Source organism: Ovis aries, chromosome 25, assembly GCF_016772045.2.
Source record: "Ovis aries strain OAR_USU_Benz2616 breed Rambouillet chromosome 25, ARS-UI_Ramb_v3.0, whole genome shotgun sequence".
Taxonomy (NCBI): Eukaryota; Metazoa; Chordata; class Mammalia; order Artiodactyla; family Bovidae; genus Ovis; species Ovis aries.
In genome coordinates this window covers 15223317-15241781 of record NC_056078.1, presented here as the reverse complement: position 1 = coordinate 15241781, position 18465 = coordinate 15223317, and the positions used below count along the sequence as shown (strand labels likewise).

Below are 18465 nucleotides of genomic sequence, written 5' to 3'. Positions count from 1 at the left end.
GAGGAGCCAGATGGGCTACAGACCATGGGGTCATGAGTCCAACATGACTTAGCGACTAAACAACAAGCAAGGAGGATGGGCAGCTAATGCTCAGAAGACCTGAACTTCTTAACGGCTTTTGGCCAAGGGATTTTAAATGCAACATTAATGGTGAAGGTTGCAGGGTGTGTGATCAACATGTGGACATTCTTCTGTTTGGTTGTCGGTGAGGTAGCAGAGTGAGGTTAGAACCAGAAGACTGATGCTTTATAGCTCTTTCCTTTTGGTTGGAAATTGTCTGCAGACAGCATTTTGAGACCTGTAGCTCCTTTCAGCTTCACTAATTGCTGAACTGTGAATATGAGTTAATAGCATCTCTTTCATGGGTTGTCGTGGAGAATGAATGAGGTGATGCATGCCTCATTAGGCCTCCAGCAAGTAAGAGCCTAATAATTGGTGGAGTTTGTCTTTTAAGGTTTCTTTTTTTTTTTTTTTTTTTGAATGAAACAAACTTCATTCTCAAGTAAAATGAAGAGTTGCTTGGTCTAAGTCAGTGCCTGTGTGCATGCGTACTCAGTCATACCCAACTCTTTGTGACTCATGGACTGTAGCCACCAGGCTTCTCTGTCCATGGGGTTCTCCAAACAAGAATACTGGAGTGGGTTGCCATTTCCTTCTCTGGTCTAAGTCAATAGGTATCACTTTTTTTTAGCAGAACTCTTTCTTTTCTTCTAAAACATTACAGGATCAGAAGGCAGTTTTGATTTCAAAACTATTTCAATTCTCAGTGGCCAACAATTTTTCATCATTTATGGAATTATGGCTTCTTCCCTCATAGCTCAGTCGGTAAAGAATCTGCCTGCAATGCAGGAGACGCAGGTTTGATTCCTGGGTTGGAAAGATCTCTGGAGAAGGAAATGGCAACCCACTCCAGGATTCTTGCCTGGAGAATCCCATGGATAGAGGAGCCTGGCAGGCTCTAGAGTCTGTGGGGTTGCAAGAGTCGGACAAGACTTAGTGACTAAACTGCTACTATAGAATTATGGAAACCCTGAAATGAATACTAAAAAAAAATTTAGAAAGAATATATTGAACATCCATTAGGACGGCTACTATCAAAAATAGGAAGGTAGGGAGGAGAGGAGAAACAGGGAAAGAGACGAAGAAGAGAAGGAAAGAAAGTTGTTGGCAAGGACATGGAGAAATTAGAACTCTTATGCTCTGTGGAAAAGTAAAATGCTATGGCTGCTAGGGAAAAAAGTTATAGAGATTCCTGAAAAGGTTAGATATAGAGTCATCATATGAATAGCAATTCTACTTCTAAATAATATGCTGCTGCTAAGTCGCTTCAGTCGTGTCCTCCTCTGTGCGACCCCATAGACGGCAGCCCACCAGGCTCCCCCGTCCCTGGGATCCTCCAGGCAAGAACACTAGAGTGGGGTGCCATTGCCTTCTCCAATGCATGAAAATGAACAGTGAAAGTGAAGTTGCTCAGTCATGTCCAACTGTTCACGGTCCCATGGACTGCAGCCTACCAGGCTCCTCCATCCATGGGATTTTCCAGGCAAGAGTACTGGAATGGGGTGCCATTGCCTTCTCCGCTAAATACTATATATATATATATGTAAATATATACATATATTGTATAATGTATATATATAATTATATAATGTATATATAAATAATGTATATATATACTATTATGTATATATGTATATGTATATATGTATATGTATATGTATATATATACAAAAGCTTTGGAAGCAGACTCTCCAATATTTGTATACCAGCATTATTCACAATAAGCAAAATGTAGAAGCAACCCAAGTGTCCACTGGCAGACAAATGAATAAACCAAGTGTTGCATATACGTACATACAATGAAATACTGTTCAACCTTAGAAAGGCGGGAAATTCTGACATATGATACAGCGTGGATAAACCTTGAGGACCATATGCTAAGTGAAATAAGCCAGTCACAAAAAGACAAATATTGTATCCTGCCATGTAGTATATGCGATAACCAGAGTAGTCAAATTCAGAGAGATAGGAAGTAGAATAGTTTAACATGGCCTGGGGAAGAAGGGACTAGGGATACGTAATGAGTACAGAGTTTCAGTGTTGCAAGATGAAAGAAGTTCTGGAGATTGGTTACACAATATGAACGTACTTGACACTACTTCAGTTCAGCTCAGTAGCTCAATTGTGTCAGCAAAGTAACATCTCTGCTTTTTAATATGCTGTCTAGGTTTGTCATAGCTTTTCTTCCAAGGAACAAGTGTCTTTTGATTTTATGGCTGCAGTCACCATCTGCAGTGATTTTTGGAGCCCACGAAAATAAAGGTGTCACTGTTTCCATTGTTTCCCCATCTGTTTGACATAAAGTGATGGGACAGGATGCCATGATCTTCATTTTTTGAATGTTGAGTTTTGAGCCAGCTTTTTCACTCTCCTCTTTCACTTTCATCAAGAGGCTGTATAGTTCCTCTTCACTTTCTGCCATAAGGGTGGTGTCATCTGCATATCTGAGGTTACTGATATTTCTCTCAGCAGTCTGTATTCCAGCTTGTGCTTCATCCAGCCCAGCATTTCTCATGATGTACTCTGCATAGAAGTTAAACAAGCAGGGTGACAGTATACAGCCTTGACTCCTCTCCTAATTTGGAACCAATCTGTTGTTCCATGTCCGTTTTTCTAACTGTTGTTTCTTGACCTGCATACAGATTTCTCAGGAGGCAGGTCAGGTGATCTGGTATTCCCATCTCTTTCAGAATTTTCCACAGTTTATTGTGATCCACACAGTCAAAGGTTTTAGTATAGTTAATAAAGCAGATGTTTTTCTGGAATTAAGAATTTTCCACACTTAGTAATTTAACACTACTTAGCTGAACATCGGAGAAGGCAGTGGCACCCCACTCCAGTAATGTTGCCTGGAAAATCCCATGGATGGAGGAGCCTGGTAGGCTGCAGTCCATGGGGTCGCTAAGAGTCCGCCACCACTGAGCGACTTCACTTTCACTTTTCACTTTCTTGCATTGGAGAAGGAAATGACAACCCACTCCAGTGTTCTTGCCTGGAGACTCCCAGGGATGGGGGAGCCTGGTGGGCTGCTGTCTATGGGGTTACACAGAGTTGGACACAACTGAAGTGACTTAGCAGCAGCAGCAGCAGCAGCAGCAGCTGTACATTTAAAAGTGGTTAAACATAGAAAGTTTATATGTATTTTACTAAGATTAATTTTTTTCATGTAAAGCATATACTGGAGATGTAAAGACAGTTCCAAACCCAGTCAGCCCTAACATGCAGTGATACAAAGGTAGAAGATGAGTTTGTGATTGAGAAGAGAGTCCAAGACCAGTTTCCATCCCAGTTACCTGTTGCTCGGGAAACAGGCAGGGTTGTGTATATGACAGAGGGTGTGGGTGAGAAGGAGGAGATGTGAAATATTTACTCTAAAGACGCTCTGTATTCCCCCACTACTAAATCATTTGCAGAACTAGAGGAAAACCTGGCAGTATCTTATCTAAACTGATGATGAGCCATCATCTGTTAATCCAAGTGAAAGCCTCTGACAGTATTAATGATACACAGTCTCATATAATCCTTAGGAAAAAATAAGTAAATCACTTGAGGTCTTCAGAGCAGAAAAGATCCAAACATTCAGAGCCTATTTCACAACAAACATCCAGTATCCAAGCATTTGCTACCACTTTCTGGGAGGGCCCAGCACTGTCTGGCATCTACTCTGATGGAGTTTGGTTGGTCTCTCTGGGGAGTGGGGCTAAGGAAATGTCGGTGACATCAATATCTCAGTGTCAGTCTCAGCAAGACCTGTGTGGACTTAATCTTCTTATCCATGAAGCACAGAGACAGAGAGTTGATGTAGACTGAGCGAGCAGTTAGGAAATCTAGAGAAGAGAAAAAGCCTGGATCCAAAAAGGCTATTTCATTTCATTAGCGCTTGATGAAGCAAGAGAAAACTGGATTTTAACTAACAGCGGTGGTCATCTTAATAATGAAGATTATAGTATAAGGGGCGTTTCTGAGTGTATTTATACTTGTGTTGATAATAGGCCACCTAAAGTTGAGTTTTGTTGCTGTTAGAAAACACCTACTTCTATATTAGACTATGAAGGCCAGGATCTTTTCTTACCTTATATTCCATTGTTTGAAATATTCCTGGATATATCCTTGAAATCTCAAATCCTTATCACTGAAAGAACCATTTGTTTGCATGTGTTTTATGGATTATTTTTTTTAATTTTTTTAAAAATTATAGTTGATTAACAATGTTGTTAGTTTATTTTGTGGAGCAAAGTGACATATGTTTTTTCATTTTCTTTTCCATTATGGTTTATCATAGGATATTGAATATAATTCCCAGTTCTATACAGTAGAACCTTGTAAGTCCAAATTCTCATTCTGTCTCTCCCCTATCTCACCTCCATGTTGCTTTATGGATTTCTTAAGGTATAAAAAGATCAGGCATTCTTATAAAAACAAAAAAGGAGGTATTGGTACATATTACAGCATGGATGAAGGTTGAAAACATGCTAAGTAGAAGAAGCCAGACACAAAAGGCCACATATGGTATGATTCCATTTGAATAAAGTGTTTGAAGTCAGAAAATCCAGAGAGACAGAAGGTAAATTAGTGGTCGCCAGCGGGTTGAGGAGACAGAAAAAGTGACTGTTTATATGGGGTTTCTTTCAGTGATTGTTAAAAAACATGATTCAACTGAGTAAATTTGAATATTTAATTGCCTTTATTCAGCAACAATTCATGACTCAGTCAGCATCCCATCTAACATGTAGAAAAGTGCTCCCAGGAGCTGTAGAGAAAGAAAGACATTGATAGGCAGAACGGGGTGGGAAAAGGATGTTTCTAGCAGAGTGGATTGTTCCAGGCAAGCTCACCTTCCTTTGGGAGAAGGCTGGTGTCCGTTAGGCAGATTACCTCCCTAGTGCTGACGAGGTAATTCCAGACTGACTAGTTCAAGGTCACATTCCGGGAGACACTGAACTACAATTGGTTAGGACTTCCTGGTGGCTCAGACAGTAAAGTGTCTGTCTACAATGCGGGAGACCTGGGTTCGATCCCTGGGTCAGGAAGATTCCGTGGAGAAGGAAATGGCAAATCACTCCAGTACTCTTGCCTAGAAAATCCCATGGACGGAGGAACTTGGTGCAGGCTACTGTCCATGGTATCGCAAAGAGTCGGGCACAACTGAGCGACTTCTAAGTCTTGGTGGGTCTTAGCACAAGTGTTCTGTTTGAGGCATGTTTTTTCTTTTTCTAACAGAAAGATGAAAATGTTCTAAGTTGATACTATGGCTGCACAACTTTGTGAATATACTAAAAAAAACGCTGAATCGCACGCTTTAAAATGGTCAGCTTTATGGTATGTGACTTGTATCTCAGTACACCTACTATAAAAATAAAGTATCCAAGAAGACTTGCACTTGTCAGGGAGGAAGAAATTTTCCTCTATCCTTCTGAGGTTCTTCTGGCTGGACTGAAAATTAAACTGACATGAGACAGATTAACAGGAGGAAATCAAACAAAATTTAGTAACACGTGTACATGGAAGAGACCAGGAAAACTGAGATACTTGCCAAAATGGATGAAATTCTCACTTTAAATATCATCTTAAGACAAAAGAGGGAGCTGGGAGTAGGGGTTAGGGACTTCAGCAGGGAGAAAGACAATTCACATGGAGATGAAAATTTAAATGTTTGGTAAATAAATGTTTGGTGGACTAGGCAGAGAAAATAGGATATAGAGTGGACTCTGATCTCTAGGCCCTACTGAGTTTCCCCATACCACAGTTCAATTCAGTTCAGTTCACTCAGTTGTGTCCGACTCTTTGCAGCCCCATGGACTGCAGCACGCCAGGCCTCCCTGTCCATCACCAACTCCCAGAGTTCACTCAAACTCATGTCCATTGAGTCAGTGGTGCCACCATCTCATCCTGTGTCATCCCCTTCTCCTCCCACCTTCAATCTTTTCTCAGCATCAGGGTCTTTTCAAATGAGTCAGTTCTTCGCATCAGATGGCTAAAGTATTGGAGCTTCAACATCAATCCTTCCAATGAATATTCAGGACTGATTTCCTTTAGGATGGACTGGTTGGATCTCCTTGCTGTCCAAGGGACTCTCAAGAGTCTTCTCGAACACCACAGTTCAAAAGCATCAGTTCTTCAGTGCTCAGGTTTCTTTATAGCCCAACTTTCACATCCATCCATGACTACTAGAAAAACCATAGCTTTAACTAGATGGACCTTTGTTGGCAAAGTAATGTCTCTGCTTTTTAATATGCTTTCTAGGTTGGTCATAACTTTTCTTCCAAGGAGCAAGCGTCTTTTAATTTCATGGCTGCAGTCACCATCTGCAGTGATCTGGGAGCCCCCAAAAATAAAGTCTCTCACTGTTTCCATTGCTTCCCCATCTATTTCCCATGAAGTGATGGGACCAGATGCCATGATCTTCGTTTTCTGAATGTTGAGCTTTAAGCCAACTTTTTCACTCTCCTCTTTCACTTTCATCAAGAGACTCTTTAGTTCTTCTTCATTTTCTGCCATAAGGGTGGTGTCATCTGCATATCTGAGTTTATTGATATTTCTCCTGGCAGTTTTGATTCCAGCTTGTGCTTCCTCCAGCCCAGCGTTTCTCATGATGTACTCTGCATAGAAGTAAAATAAGCAGGGTGACAATATACAGCCTTGACATACTCCTTTTCCTATTTGGAACCAGTCTGTTGTTTCATGTCCAGTTCTAACGGTTGCTTCCTAACTTGCATACAGATTTCTCAAGAGGCAGGTCAGGTGGTCTGGTATTCCCCTCTGTTTAAGAATTTTCCACATTTTGTGGTGGTCCACACAGTCAAGGTTTCAGCATAGTCAATAAAGCAGAAGTGGATTTTTTCTGGAACACTCTTGCTTTTTCGATGATCCAATGGATGTTGGCAATTTGATCTCTGGTTCCTCTGCCTTTTCTAAATCCAGTTTGAACATCTGGAAGTTCACAGTTCATGGACTGTTGAAGCCTGGGTTGGAAAATTTTGAGCATTACTTTGCTGAGATGAGTGCAATTGTACAGTAGTTTGAGCATTCTTTGGCATTGCCTTTCTTTGGGATTGGGATAAAAACTGACCTTTTCCAGTCCTGTGGCCACTGCTGAGTTTTCCAAATTTGTTGGCATATTGAGTGCAGCATGTTCACAGCATCATCTTTTAGGATTTGATCTGGAATTCCATCACCTCCACTAAGCTTTGTTCATAGTGATGCTTCCTAAGGCCCACTTGACTTTGCATTCCAGGATATCTGGCTCTAGGTGAGTGATCATACTATCGTGATTATCTGGGTCATGAAGATCTTTTTTTGTATAGTTCTTCTGTATATTCTTGCCACCTTACCTTGCCACCTTAATATCTCCTGCTTCTGTTAGGTCCATTCCATTTCTTTCCTTTATTTTGCCCATCTTTGCATGAAATGTTCCCTTCATATTCCTAATTTTCTTGAAAAGATCTCTAGTCTTTCCCATTCTATTGTTTTCCTCTATTTCTTTGCATTGATCACTGAAGGAGGCTTTCTTATCTCTCCTTGCTATTCTTTGAAACTCACATTCAAATGGGTATATCTTTCCTTTTCTCTTTTGCCTTTAACTTCTCTTCACAGCTATTTGTAAGTCCTCCTCAGACAATCATTTTGCCTTTTTGCAATTCTTTTTCTTGGGGTTGGTCTTGATCTGTGCCTCCTGTACAATGTCAGGAACCTCTGTCCATAGTTCTTCAGGCCCTCTGTCTATCAGATCTGATCCCTTGAATCTATTCGTCACTTCCACTGTATAATTGTAAGGTATTTGATTTAGGTCATACCTGAATGGTCTAGTGGTTTTCCCTACTCTTCAATCTAAGTTTGAATTTGGCAATAAGGAGTTCATGATCTGAGCCACAGTCAGCTCCTGGTCTTGTTTTTACTGACTGTGTAGAGCTTCTCCATCTTTGGCTGCAAAGAATATAATCAATTTGATTTCGGTATTGACCAGCCGGTGATGTCCATGTGTAGAGTTTTCTCTTGTGGTATGGTATCCCTATACCACATCTAACCCATGTTCTTTTCAAATATCTAGTGATAGCTATATCAAGGAATAGGCCCTCTATCTAAATTCTTCTACTTAAAAAAAAATTATTGATTATTTATTTGGCTACAGGGTCTAGATTGCATCACACAGGATCTTTAGTTGAGGTATATGGGATCTAGAACCAGGACCACCTGTACTGGGAGCCTGGAGTCTCAGTCACAGCACCACCTGGGAAGTCCCTCTATATAATTTCTTTTAGACAGTTAGGGGGAAGGTCAAAGGTTCTTCCTGGGCCTTGATTGTTTGCAGCTTGAAAGAAATCTGCATGCCAAAGAGACACATTTTGGGGTGACAAAATTTGTTCCCTTACAAAATTTTATGAAAAAGGATTTTTATATCTCAAGGAAATTAAAGGGAACAACTTCAATTCTGTATTTTTTTCCAACATTGTATCAAAATCTATCACTTATCAAACATGCATTGAGTACCTGTTCTGTGCCTGGAGATTAGTAGATGTGATCTTAGAGAGGAAGGAGAAAAATATTTTCCTCTACCCTCCTAGGTTTAGTTTCTGGGGTTCTGCAAATTAAATGGACAAAAGACAGATTAACCAGATGAAGGTTATGTATGTTAATAGAAGCCTTCATAGAAAAGAAGTGAAGACCCAAAGGGGGCAATTAAACCCTGGAAGCTTATATGCCATTTTAACAATGAGTAATAAAGTTGTGGGAAAGTGACAAGGTAAAGGAAAGGGGGCTTGAGTTCTAGGGGTGGTAAATGTGGGAAGGTAAATACACGCAGGGTATTGGGTGCATGGAGGGCTATTGAAAAGGAAGAGTAGTTTAGTAAGCTCTGTTAGGCAGATTAAACTCAGATCATCTCTGTTGATTAACAGGCATTCTCCTCTTCCTGGAAAGGGAGAGGAGACACCTTTACAAAGGGAAATGTGTGCCCCGTTTTTAGAGAAGAGCAGAACAGAGAGCTCAGTACAGTCCTTAAGTCAAAGAGGCCTATTTGGGGGTGGCACGTGCTGTTCTTGAACTGCTTCTCTCAGAAGCTAAAAGACTTTTCAAAAGACAGGCATCTATGGGACAAAAAAGGATGCTGGCGAGCCTTGCTTAAATGTCTTTCTGGTGCTTTCTCTGTGATTCGTTTACCCATCATTTTCTTTTTCTTGTTGCTGTTTACACTAGGAAATAAGGATGAAGTACAAGAGAATAGAATGAGAAAACATACAAATCTTAAGATGTGTGTTTTAAATACAAGTCATTAGCACACTGAAGCCTTCATCTTCAGAAATCTTGTTTGTTCTTTGAAATTTTTAAACCTAGTAATAACTTAGAGGTGAAATTTAATATAAATGGGAAGAATTAGAAGAAGGTATCAGATTCCCTCTCAACATTTAATTAATTTAGAATTTGTTTTCAATTTCAACCATATCAGGGAACTAAACTAAAAGAATCACCATCTCTTACTATGTAGAACACTTTGAGTGATGCCATCCACTTATTCTGTCACTCAGTGGTAACCACCCCTTGCCATTTTTTAAGAAAAAGAGAGAAAGGGGAGAGGTTGGAGGAGATCAGTAACCAACTGCCCTTAATACCTTTAAATGAAATGAAAAGTCTGCTGTTTATTACAGCATAGCAAATAGCATAGTAACATAGCAAATGGAGATGAATTCACTTTGGGGAGTTGCAGAAACGATCTTGTTTTAGTGACTATTTTGTAAAGGAACTTGGCTCCTATTCAGCTTGGTTTTGCAGTGAGAATTGAGAGGAGATAAGCCAGCAATTCCACCGTTTCCCAGCAGAGGGAGCTGTTTTGTGCAGGTCCCTGTTTTTCAACATGGCACTCACATGTTTCCGTAAGGTCCTGTCACATATCAAGTTAAATACTACATGTGTCTCCATCAGCTACGGCACCCCTGCCTCTCTTTTGCTGCTGAGCTCAGCCACAGGCCTTCTGAAGTTTCGCAGATTCGGCCCACACTCTGTACCACTTTTGCATCCATCCTAAGAACTGCCGATTTTAACAGCTTCCTGAAAGTGAAAGTGAAGTCGCTCAGTCGTGTCCAACTCTTTGCGACCCGCGGACTGTAGCCCACCAAGCTCCTCCATCCATGGGATTCTCCAGGCAGGAATATTGGAGTGGGTTGCCATTTCCTTCTCCAGGGGACCTTCCTGACCCAGGGATCGAACCCAGGTCTCTCACGTTTCAGGCAGACGCTTTAATCTCTGCACCACCAGGGAAGCCCTTAAATACAAGAATACAGTCTCTCAGAAAACCTCCTATAGAGACACAGAACTTCAGATCCAAGTACTAACATCAAAGATTTCAAGGGAGGAAAGGAAGCCAGGTTGAAAGAAGAAGGGGGAGGAGGCGGGAGCGAGGGGCGAAAGGGGTGGCCTTACAGACGTCTCCTGCCACCTACAGACATCCAGGCATTACGGGACTTTTCCCTGGGCCTCCAGAGAAGGGAGGACTGGGACTCGGCCCTACCAGAAATCAGAACCAGAATCCAAGTTCTCTGCCAAGAGGAGGGGATCAGTCTCCAATCCTCAGCTCAGGCCGAGAGCCCTTCGACCAGATTCCTGCGTCCAGGACCGGGGGACTAGGAAAACAGGGAAGGATAGGAAGGGTCAAGGAGAGGAAAGAGAAAAAAAAAAAAGAGAGAGAGAGAAAAAAAGGAGAGGAAAGAGAGAGGGAAGGAGAGAGAGGTCAATAAAGTCTCTTGTTCCTTACCGGTCGGGGCACTCTGGCCAGTTTTCCGCATCAGGAGGAGACCAGGGACGAAAGGGTCCCAGTTGCGGGCACTGGGTCTGATCCATTGGCAGGCAAGCTGGCCCCTGAGTACCCCGAGTGGTCAGGATGTCAGTCTCAGTGAAGAAGAATCCCACCAGAGTCGCCATTTGTTGCAGGAAGGTGGACCCCTTCCAGGGCCCGAAACTGGGCTCTTGTCTAACACTCGGAAATGAATTGTCCGAGGAGACACATGTGCTGACAAAGCAAGATTTTTATTGGGAAAGGGCATCCGGGTGGAGAGCAGCAGGGTAAGGAAACCCAGGAGAACTGCTCTGCTGCGTAGCTCACAATGTTGGGTTTTATGGTGATGGGATGGTGATAGCACCTTCGTAGAGTTCACCAATAGGTTAGGGTCTGCATGTCTTTTCTACCCAAACTATTTCATAATGTCTTTGTGAGATGCAGTCATCTCATGTATCTTTAAATGTCTCTATGATGATGTAATAGGTGGCACTTGTGTTTAATAAATGCCATGCACCATTCTTAAGACTGTGCTTATTAACTAACTTAATGCTCATGATGATTCTATAGTATAGATATCAATATTATCATTACCTAATTTTGCAGATACAGAAAAATTAAATACACTTTCCTAAGCTTATGCAGCTGGTATGGAGCAGGCCTGGGATATGAATCTAAGCAGTCTGGCTTTAGAATATTAGCTCTCAGCTCCTGAATATCCTGACCACAATACACTCCATCTCTTAGTACACTGTGAGGTACTCCAGAAAAGCACTTGATAGTAAGAATTAATTGTGTTTACGCTGCTTAGAAGTTCAGGGGCAGCCTGGTCTAGTCTAGCAAGGGAATCATGAACTTAAGAGTCAAATTACTGCACCTTTGTGACCTTTTGACAAGTTATTTTTATTTGTTTGGGTTTTAGTCTCCTCATCTGTAACATAAAGAAAAAAGTATTAGTACCTCTTATTAAGGTTTTTGTGGGAGTTAAATGAAATAAGAGATATGAAATACCAGTGAGTTTCCCTTTTCCTTTCCATGTGATTTACGTCGTTTGTCCCCTTGGCGGTTCTGTGATGGAGGCACTGGAGGTGTTATATCCATTATACAGATGAGAATATAAATCCATATAGGTGTGGTTTAATGTATTTCATTGCTTTGAGATAATTCTTGACCATGATCTCTTCGGGTATTTCTTCTGCTTTATTTTCTCTCTGCTCCTTACGTGATTCCAGTCCGCTGTCCTGTATCATCCCACAGCTCCTGTGGGCTCCATTCCTTCTTTCCATTCTTTTTCCCTTTGTGTTTCAGTTTGGATCGTTCATACCAGTGCATCTTTCTTTCATTTCGCTGATTCTCCACACAGCTGTGTAATTTACTGATAAGTCCGTCAAAGAAATGCTTCATTTCTTTTTCAGTTTATTTTCCTAATTCAATTTTTATTTTATGTTGGAGTGTAGTTGATTTATAATATTGTGTTAGTTTCAGGTGTACAGCAGTGTGATTCAGACTTGCATATATCCATTCTTTCTTAGATTCTTCTCCCATATTGGTTATTACAGAACATTGAGCAGAGCTCCCTGTGCTGTGCAGTAGGTCCTTCTTTATTTTCTAGTTTATACATAGTAGTGTGTATATGTTGATCCAAAACTAATCATTTATCCCATCCTCCACCTTTCCCTTTTAATAACCTCAAGTGTTTTTTTGACGTCTGTGAGCCTGTTTTCAGTTTTAAACAAGTTTGTTTGTATCATTTTTTAGATTTCACATATAAATGATAATCATGTGGTATTTGTCTTTCTCTGCCTGACTTACTTCACTTAGTGTGATCATCTTCACTTAGTATGATAACCATCCATGTTGCTAGAAACGGCATCGTTCTATTTTTTATGGCTGAGTAGTATTCCATTGTATATATGTACCACGTCTTTTTTTTTTAATTATTTATTTTAATGGGACATTAATTACTTTACAATATTGTGGTGGTTTTCACCACACATTGACATGAATCCGCCATGGGAGTCCCTCTTGGTTGTCCCAGAGCACCAGCTTTGAGTGCCCTGCTTCATGCATTGAACTGGCACTTGTCATCTATTTAACATATGGTGGTATATGTGTTTCAATGCTATTCTCTCGTATCATCTCACCCTCGCCTTCTCCCACATAGTCCGAAAGTCTGTTCTTTACATCTGTGTCTCTTTTGCTGTCTTGCATATAGGGTCGTCGCTACTGTCTTTCTAAATTCCATGTATATGAGTTAACATACTTTAGTGGTATTCCATTGTATATATGTACCACGTATTCTTTATCCATTCATCTGTCAGTGGGCCTTTAGGTTGGGAATGCTTCATTTTTGATAGTGTGGTTTTCTTCTTGAGTGTTTCCATTTGGCAGAAACTCCTTGACTTCTAATGCATGTGTTCATCTGTTCTGCTGGATAGAATGTAGACGCTCTGCAGACACTGAGGGAAGTATCCGTACCTGGAAACAGGCATGCTGCTTCTTCCATCAGGCTGTAGATGTGGCCAGATAAACCAGTTGACCCAGAGTTCATCTAGATTGCATTTTGTCTGCACCACGGGCTTCACCTCCCACTAGAGGGGACTGCATTGCCTTATGCTGAAGTGGGCCCAGCAAGTCAGGGATCTTCCTTGGTTGGCGTGCCCTGCACTCAGCTCTCCCTGCACGCTCGTACACAGAGTTCAACTCTGACCAAGCTCCTGTGCCACCTCAGGAGCTGACCACAGCTGCTTCTTACACTAGGCTGGGCTCCTGTGGGGGTGAGGGCTCTCTCATTCTGGGTCTGCTTCACTCTTAGGTCGTGTGTCTCGGCCTCAGACCTGGGGCTGTCTCAGGATCCATGCCTTTTCTACCATGGGAACTAACCTCGGCCTTGTATCTGTGGTTGTGATCTAAGGTTGGCCTTGGTATTCAGCAACATGAAGTAGGATTTCAGTTTCCTGGTCAGAGATTGAAGTCAGGCTGCGGCAGTGAGAATGCTGAATCCTAGTCCCTAGATCATGATGACCAATAACCAGTGACAAGGCACTGGCCCATTGTCTTTGTAGAAATGAATTTCCACAAAGAGAAAGTGGTGAAACAGTAGGTGGTGGTGGTTTAGTTGCTAAGTCATGTCTGACTCTCTGTGACCCCGTGGACTCTAGCCCACCAGGCCCCTCTGTCCATGGGATTTCCCAGGCAATAATACTAGAGTGGGTTGCCATTTCCTTTTCCAAGGGATCTTCCTAACCTAGGGGTCGAACTCGAGTCGCCTGCATTGCAGGCATATTCTTTACCATCTAAGCCACCAGTTCAGTTCAATTCAATTCAGTTGCTCAGTCTTGTCCGACTCTTTGCGACCCGAAGCACCTAAATAAGTGTTTATTAGGAGGGAAAAAAGTGCGTGTGAATAGACTCACAGGTGACTTCAGAAAGTGTTGCACCTTTTTTTGGTAGTTTGGATCACTTTTCTGGGGCATTTCTTCTGGGTTTCCTCTAGCCAGTCTTGCTTTGCCTGGCTCTGAGTCCATATTTGGTTTAAGTCAGGGTCCTCCCCTGTGTGTGCATGCGTCTCTTAGCCACGGTGGCCTCTAGCAAAGAGGACTGTGGGAAGGTTGACATTGCCTACTATGGGGTGGTAGCCCTTCCCTTTTGGCCCCCAAAGAGCCTTTCTGTGCATGTGTAGTTGGGAAGGTTTCCTTGATCTCAAGAATGAGGAATATGTGGTCTCTTATCTTTTCTCAGACAGGGCTCAGCTTCTCCTCCCTCCTGCTATTATCTTCATCCTGGAGTGTCTGTCCACAGGAGACAGACTCCAGCTGCTCCATGTGGGGCTCCTCTGTCTCCGGCCTCAGTGGTAGATTTGAAGGTTCCTCATACATACAGGCAGCCTGCATCCCAGAAAGCAGGCACGTTGTTCACATTTCCTGAGCCACCAGTGAGGTCTCCTAAACAGCCTTTTTATCTCTCATATCATTGGACTCTTGATTTGTTGGGGTTCCATAATGTTGTGGTTCGCTTGTGTAATGGAAATGCAACACTGGGCCTGGTGCCTAGTAAGACATAAAAGATCTTTATTGGTTAACTGAGGAACCTAGATAGAAACGTCCTGTTGACTGTCCAAAGGTCCCACTCTCATTTTGACTTGTTCCTAATGGACAGAAGAGGTCACTGCCTGACTCCGGAGTACAAAAGTATGCATTTCCTTTGGAAGCTCCACTGGACAGAGTTGAGAAACATAGTCTTTAAGCAAAGCTATCATGATCTCTGACTGAAAATACACACACTCACACACCCCACCTCTGAGGATCTAGAAAACTGAATTCTGATTCTGCCTCTCATTAGCTGTCTCTAAATATGCAGATTACCCACCAGATCTATTCCTCAGTTTATTTATCAAATGGGATTAATGATATGTATCTTACTTCAATAGATGGTTGTGACGGTAAAATGAAATTACATAAGTAATTTTAAACACTTTCTAAGTGCTATAGAAATATAAAGTATTCCTCTAGGAGGGGTCAGAAAGGTGTAGAAAAAAGTGGGAGTTTGAATTTCAAGGCACCCTTTTGACATCTACACATCACCATAAGAGAGAGTCCATGAATATGGAAGAGAGCAAAATTAGAAATAGAGCTCTTCCTCTCACTAAAATTAGCCTACTTGTGATAAAGGTTAATTAAGTCCTTCTCCACCAGGCAAGGACACATTTTTAAAGGGAAATAGCATGTCAGCCCTGACTCGTGCTGGAGAGTGATGAGGTCTTCGTGTCATATCTCACTTTGAGCTCAGTAAGCTCTCCTGTTTCCTATAAACCTAACCTGATGTTCCATTTCCTGTCTCAGGCCTAGAATTCCTCCACAGCGCTGCTTGATTCATTTATATACTTGTACTCAGACAACAGAGACAAGTTCAGTTCAGTCGCTCAGTTGTGTCCGACTCTTTGCAACCCCATGAATCACAGCACACCAGGCCTCCCTGTCCATCACCAACTCCCGGAGTTTACTCAGACTCATGTCCATCGAGTCGGTGATGCCATCCAGCCATCTCATCTTCTGTCGTCCCCTTCTCCTCCTAGCCCCAATCCCTCCCAGCATCAGGGTCTTTTCCAGTGAGTCAACTCTTCGAATCAGGTGGCCAAAGTATTGGAGTTTCAGCTTCAACATCAGTCCTTCCAATGAACACCCAGGACCGATCTCCTTTAGAATGGACTGGTTGGATCTTCTTGCAGTCCAAGGGACTCTCAAGAGTCTTCTCCAACACCACACTTCAAAAGCATCAATTCTTCAGAGCTCAGCTTTCTTCACAGTCCAACTCTCACATCCATACATGACCACTGGAAAAACCATAGCCTTGACTAGATGGACCTTTGTTGGCAAAGTAATGTCTCTGCTAGAGACAAGTAAGACCATCAGAAAAGTCATCAGGAAGTTTCTTTCTGCCAACTTCATTCATACCCCAAATCATCTGCACCAAAGAGTGCCAAAGTACACGCAAGGCACAGCCTATATAGTTTTACTTCCTTTGCCTGGATTCAATCCCTGGATTGGAAAGAGCCCCTGGAGAAGGGAATGGCTACCCATTCCAGTATTCTTGCCTGGAGAAGTCCATGGACAGAGGAGCCAGCAGGCTACAGTCCATGGGGTCACAAAGACTCGGACACAACTGAGTGACTAACACTTGTCACCTGTTATTCACCATTGAAACCTTCAACCACAAGCTGATGAGTCTAGAGCACAGGTCAACCAACTACTGCCTACAGGCCAAATCCAGCTTGCCAGCTGTTTTATAAATAAAGTTTTATTGGAACACAGTCACTCCCATCTCTATGCCTATTGCATGGGGCTGCTTTATCACTCCAAAGGCAATGCTGACAAATTGCAGTACAAGTGGTATGACCTGCAAAGCCAGAAACATTTGCTATCTGGCCCTTTGCAGAAAAGGTGTGCTACCGCTTGGTCTAGGGCAATATTAGGCCCGTCCACTCCCCACCAACATTACTAAGCCACATTTGGTTTATTCAGATCTCTTTCTCCTTCTTTGATTTAATGAACTAATTATTATGGAACTGATTTATGCAATAGCACCTAAGAATAATGAGATAAAGAGTTGTTCAGATGTGAGAATGTATAATAATATAAAGTATTTAACTAGGAAAGTTCATAGAAAATTTTTTAAAAAGTGATAACACTCCATAAGGATGCAGTCAGTCAGCCAAATCTAAAATGTAGAAAACTCTACACAATAAACCACCCAGTTTTTCCAGAAAATACCTGGGCATGGAAAATCAAAAGTGGAGTAGGGCACCTGCGGAGATTCAAAGAAACTGAAGGTATATTTCGACCTAATGCAACTGGTGGATCTTCTTTTTGTTTAAACAGTTGATTTTTCTGTACTGATCTGTGTCCACACATCTCGCAAGCCCTCTTCTTCTAATATCCAAAGGTTCTTTTGGATTTTCTTTTACTTTTTTTTTTTTTAATGTATCCAAAACGTGTTTATTGGGCTGGTTTCCCATTCATCTTGATACAGGGCGCTTTTAGTGCTGCTTCCGTCTGAAAGAGCATCCTTCTGTAAGCTTTGCTTTTCCTCCTGTAGGCTGGCAGAGCACAGCAGAGCAGCCAACACACAGAACTACTGTCTGTGCATGGCTGAAGACAGTGGTGATGTTATAGCATCCTGGGCATTTTACATCCATGAAATAGGAACTGGGGCTCTGCACCAGGCGCTTCTTCTTGTGTTTCCTCTTCTCCTCTTCTGGAGAGGGATGAAGAAGATCCTTTGCGAGAGGCATGTTCTCGTGAGGAGGTCGTCACCGCCGGAAAAGCTGGATTTTCTTTTTACTTTTTGAAAAAGTATTTGGCCACACAGCTTGCAGGATCTTAGTTCCCCAAACAGGGATCCAACCTGCACCCTCCTGCAGTGGAAGCACAGAGTCCTAACCACTGGACTGCCAGGGAGGCCCCAAGATGTGTATCTTCTATTTGAACAACTCCACTGAGATGATTTAAACATTGAAGAGACCTTGGTGTTTTGAAGGAATTATTTGTACTTAGGTATAACGACAAATTGCAGTACAAGTTTTACTTGTTTATAAATATCCTTATCTATTCGAGATAATTAAATTATGTTATGGTATTTGTGGGTGAAATAATATGATGCCAAAATAATAATAAAAATAAAAAACACTTTTTCCTTGTGAAAAAAAAAATAAAAAAATAAAAAGCAGAGACATTATTAAAAAAAAAAAAAGAAATAATATGATGGCCAGGATTTTCTTTCTACTCTCCAATCCCTGCAGTCAGAAAAATATAGTAGAGAATATAGAAGGAATAATATTGGCAAACGTTTGATTTTACTTGTGATTACTTGTTTATAAATATCCTTATCTATTTGAGGTAATTAAATTATGTTATGGTATTTGTGGGTGAAATAATATGACGCCCAGATTTTCTTTCTACTCTCCAACTCCTTCAGTCAGAAAAATATAGTAGAGAATATAGAAGGAATATTGGCAAATGTTTGATGATTACTGAGCCAGAGTGTTGAGTACATTAAGCTCACTGTGGCTTTCTCTCAGACTTTGGTCTTTTTGAAAATTTTCACTATGAAATATTTTTTTCAAAAGCATGAATTGAACCTGA

At 41.6% G+C, this 18465-nt stretch overlaps 2 protein-coding genes across 17 annotated transcripts in view; one reads left to right on the top strand and one right to left on the bottom strand.

Moving 5' to 3' along the window:
- The window catches only part of ANK3 (ankyrin 3), a 755525-nt gene that overhangs the window by 533297 nt on the left and 203763 nt on the right, over positions 1-18465 (top strand). The window lies entirely within an intron of this gene.
- On the bottom strand, positions 17340-17648 carry LOC101120721 (small ribosomal subunit protein eS27-like). The gene has a single exon (XM_004021388.6). It carries the CDS (start codon positions 17613-17615, stop codon positions 17361-17363), a length of 255 nt encoding a protein of 84 aa, XP_004021437.2. The 5' UTR covers positions 17616-17648; the 3' UTR covers positions 17340-17360.

Excerpts from the sequence above, each read along its gene's own strand:
- LOC101120721 (XM_004021388.6), bottom strand. The coding sequence starts at position 17,615 with ATGCCTCTCGCAAAGGATCTTCTTCATCCCTCTCCAGAAGAGGAGAAG.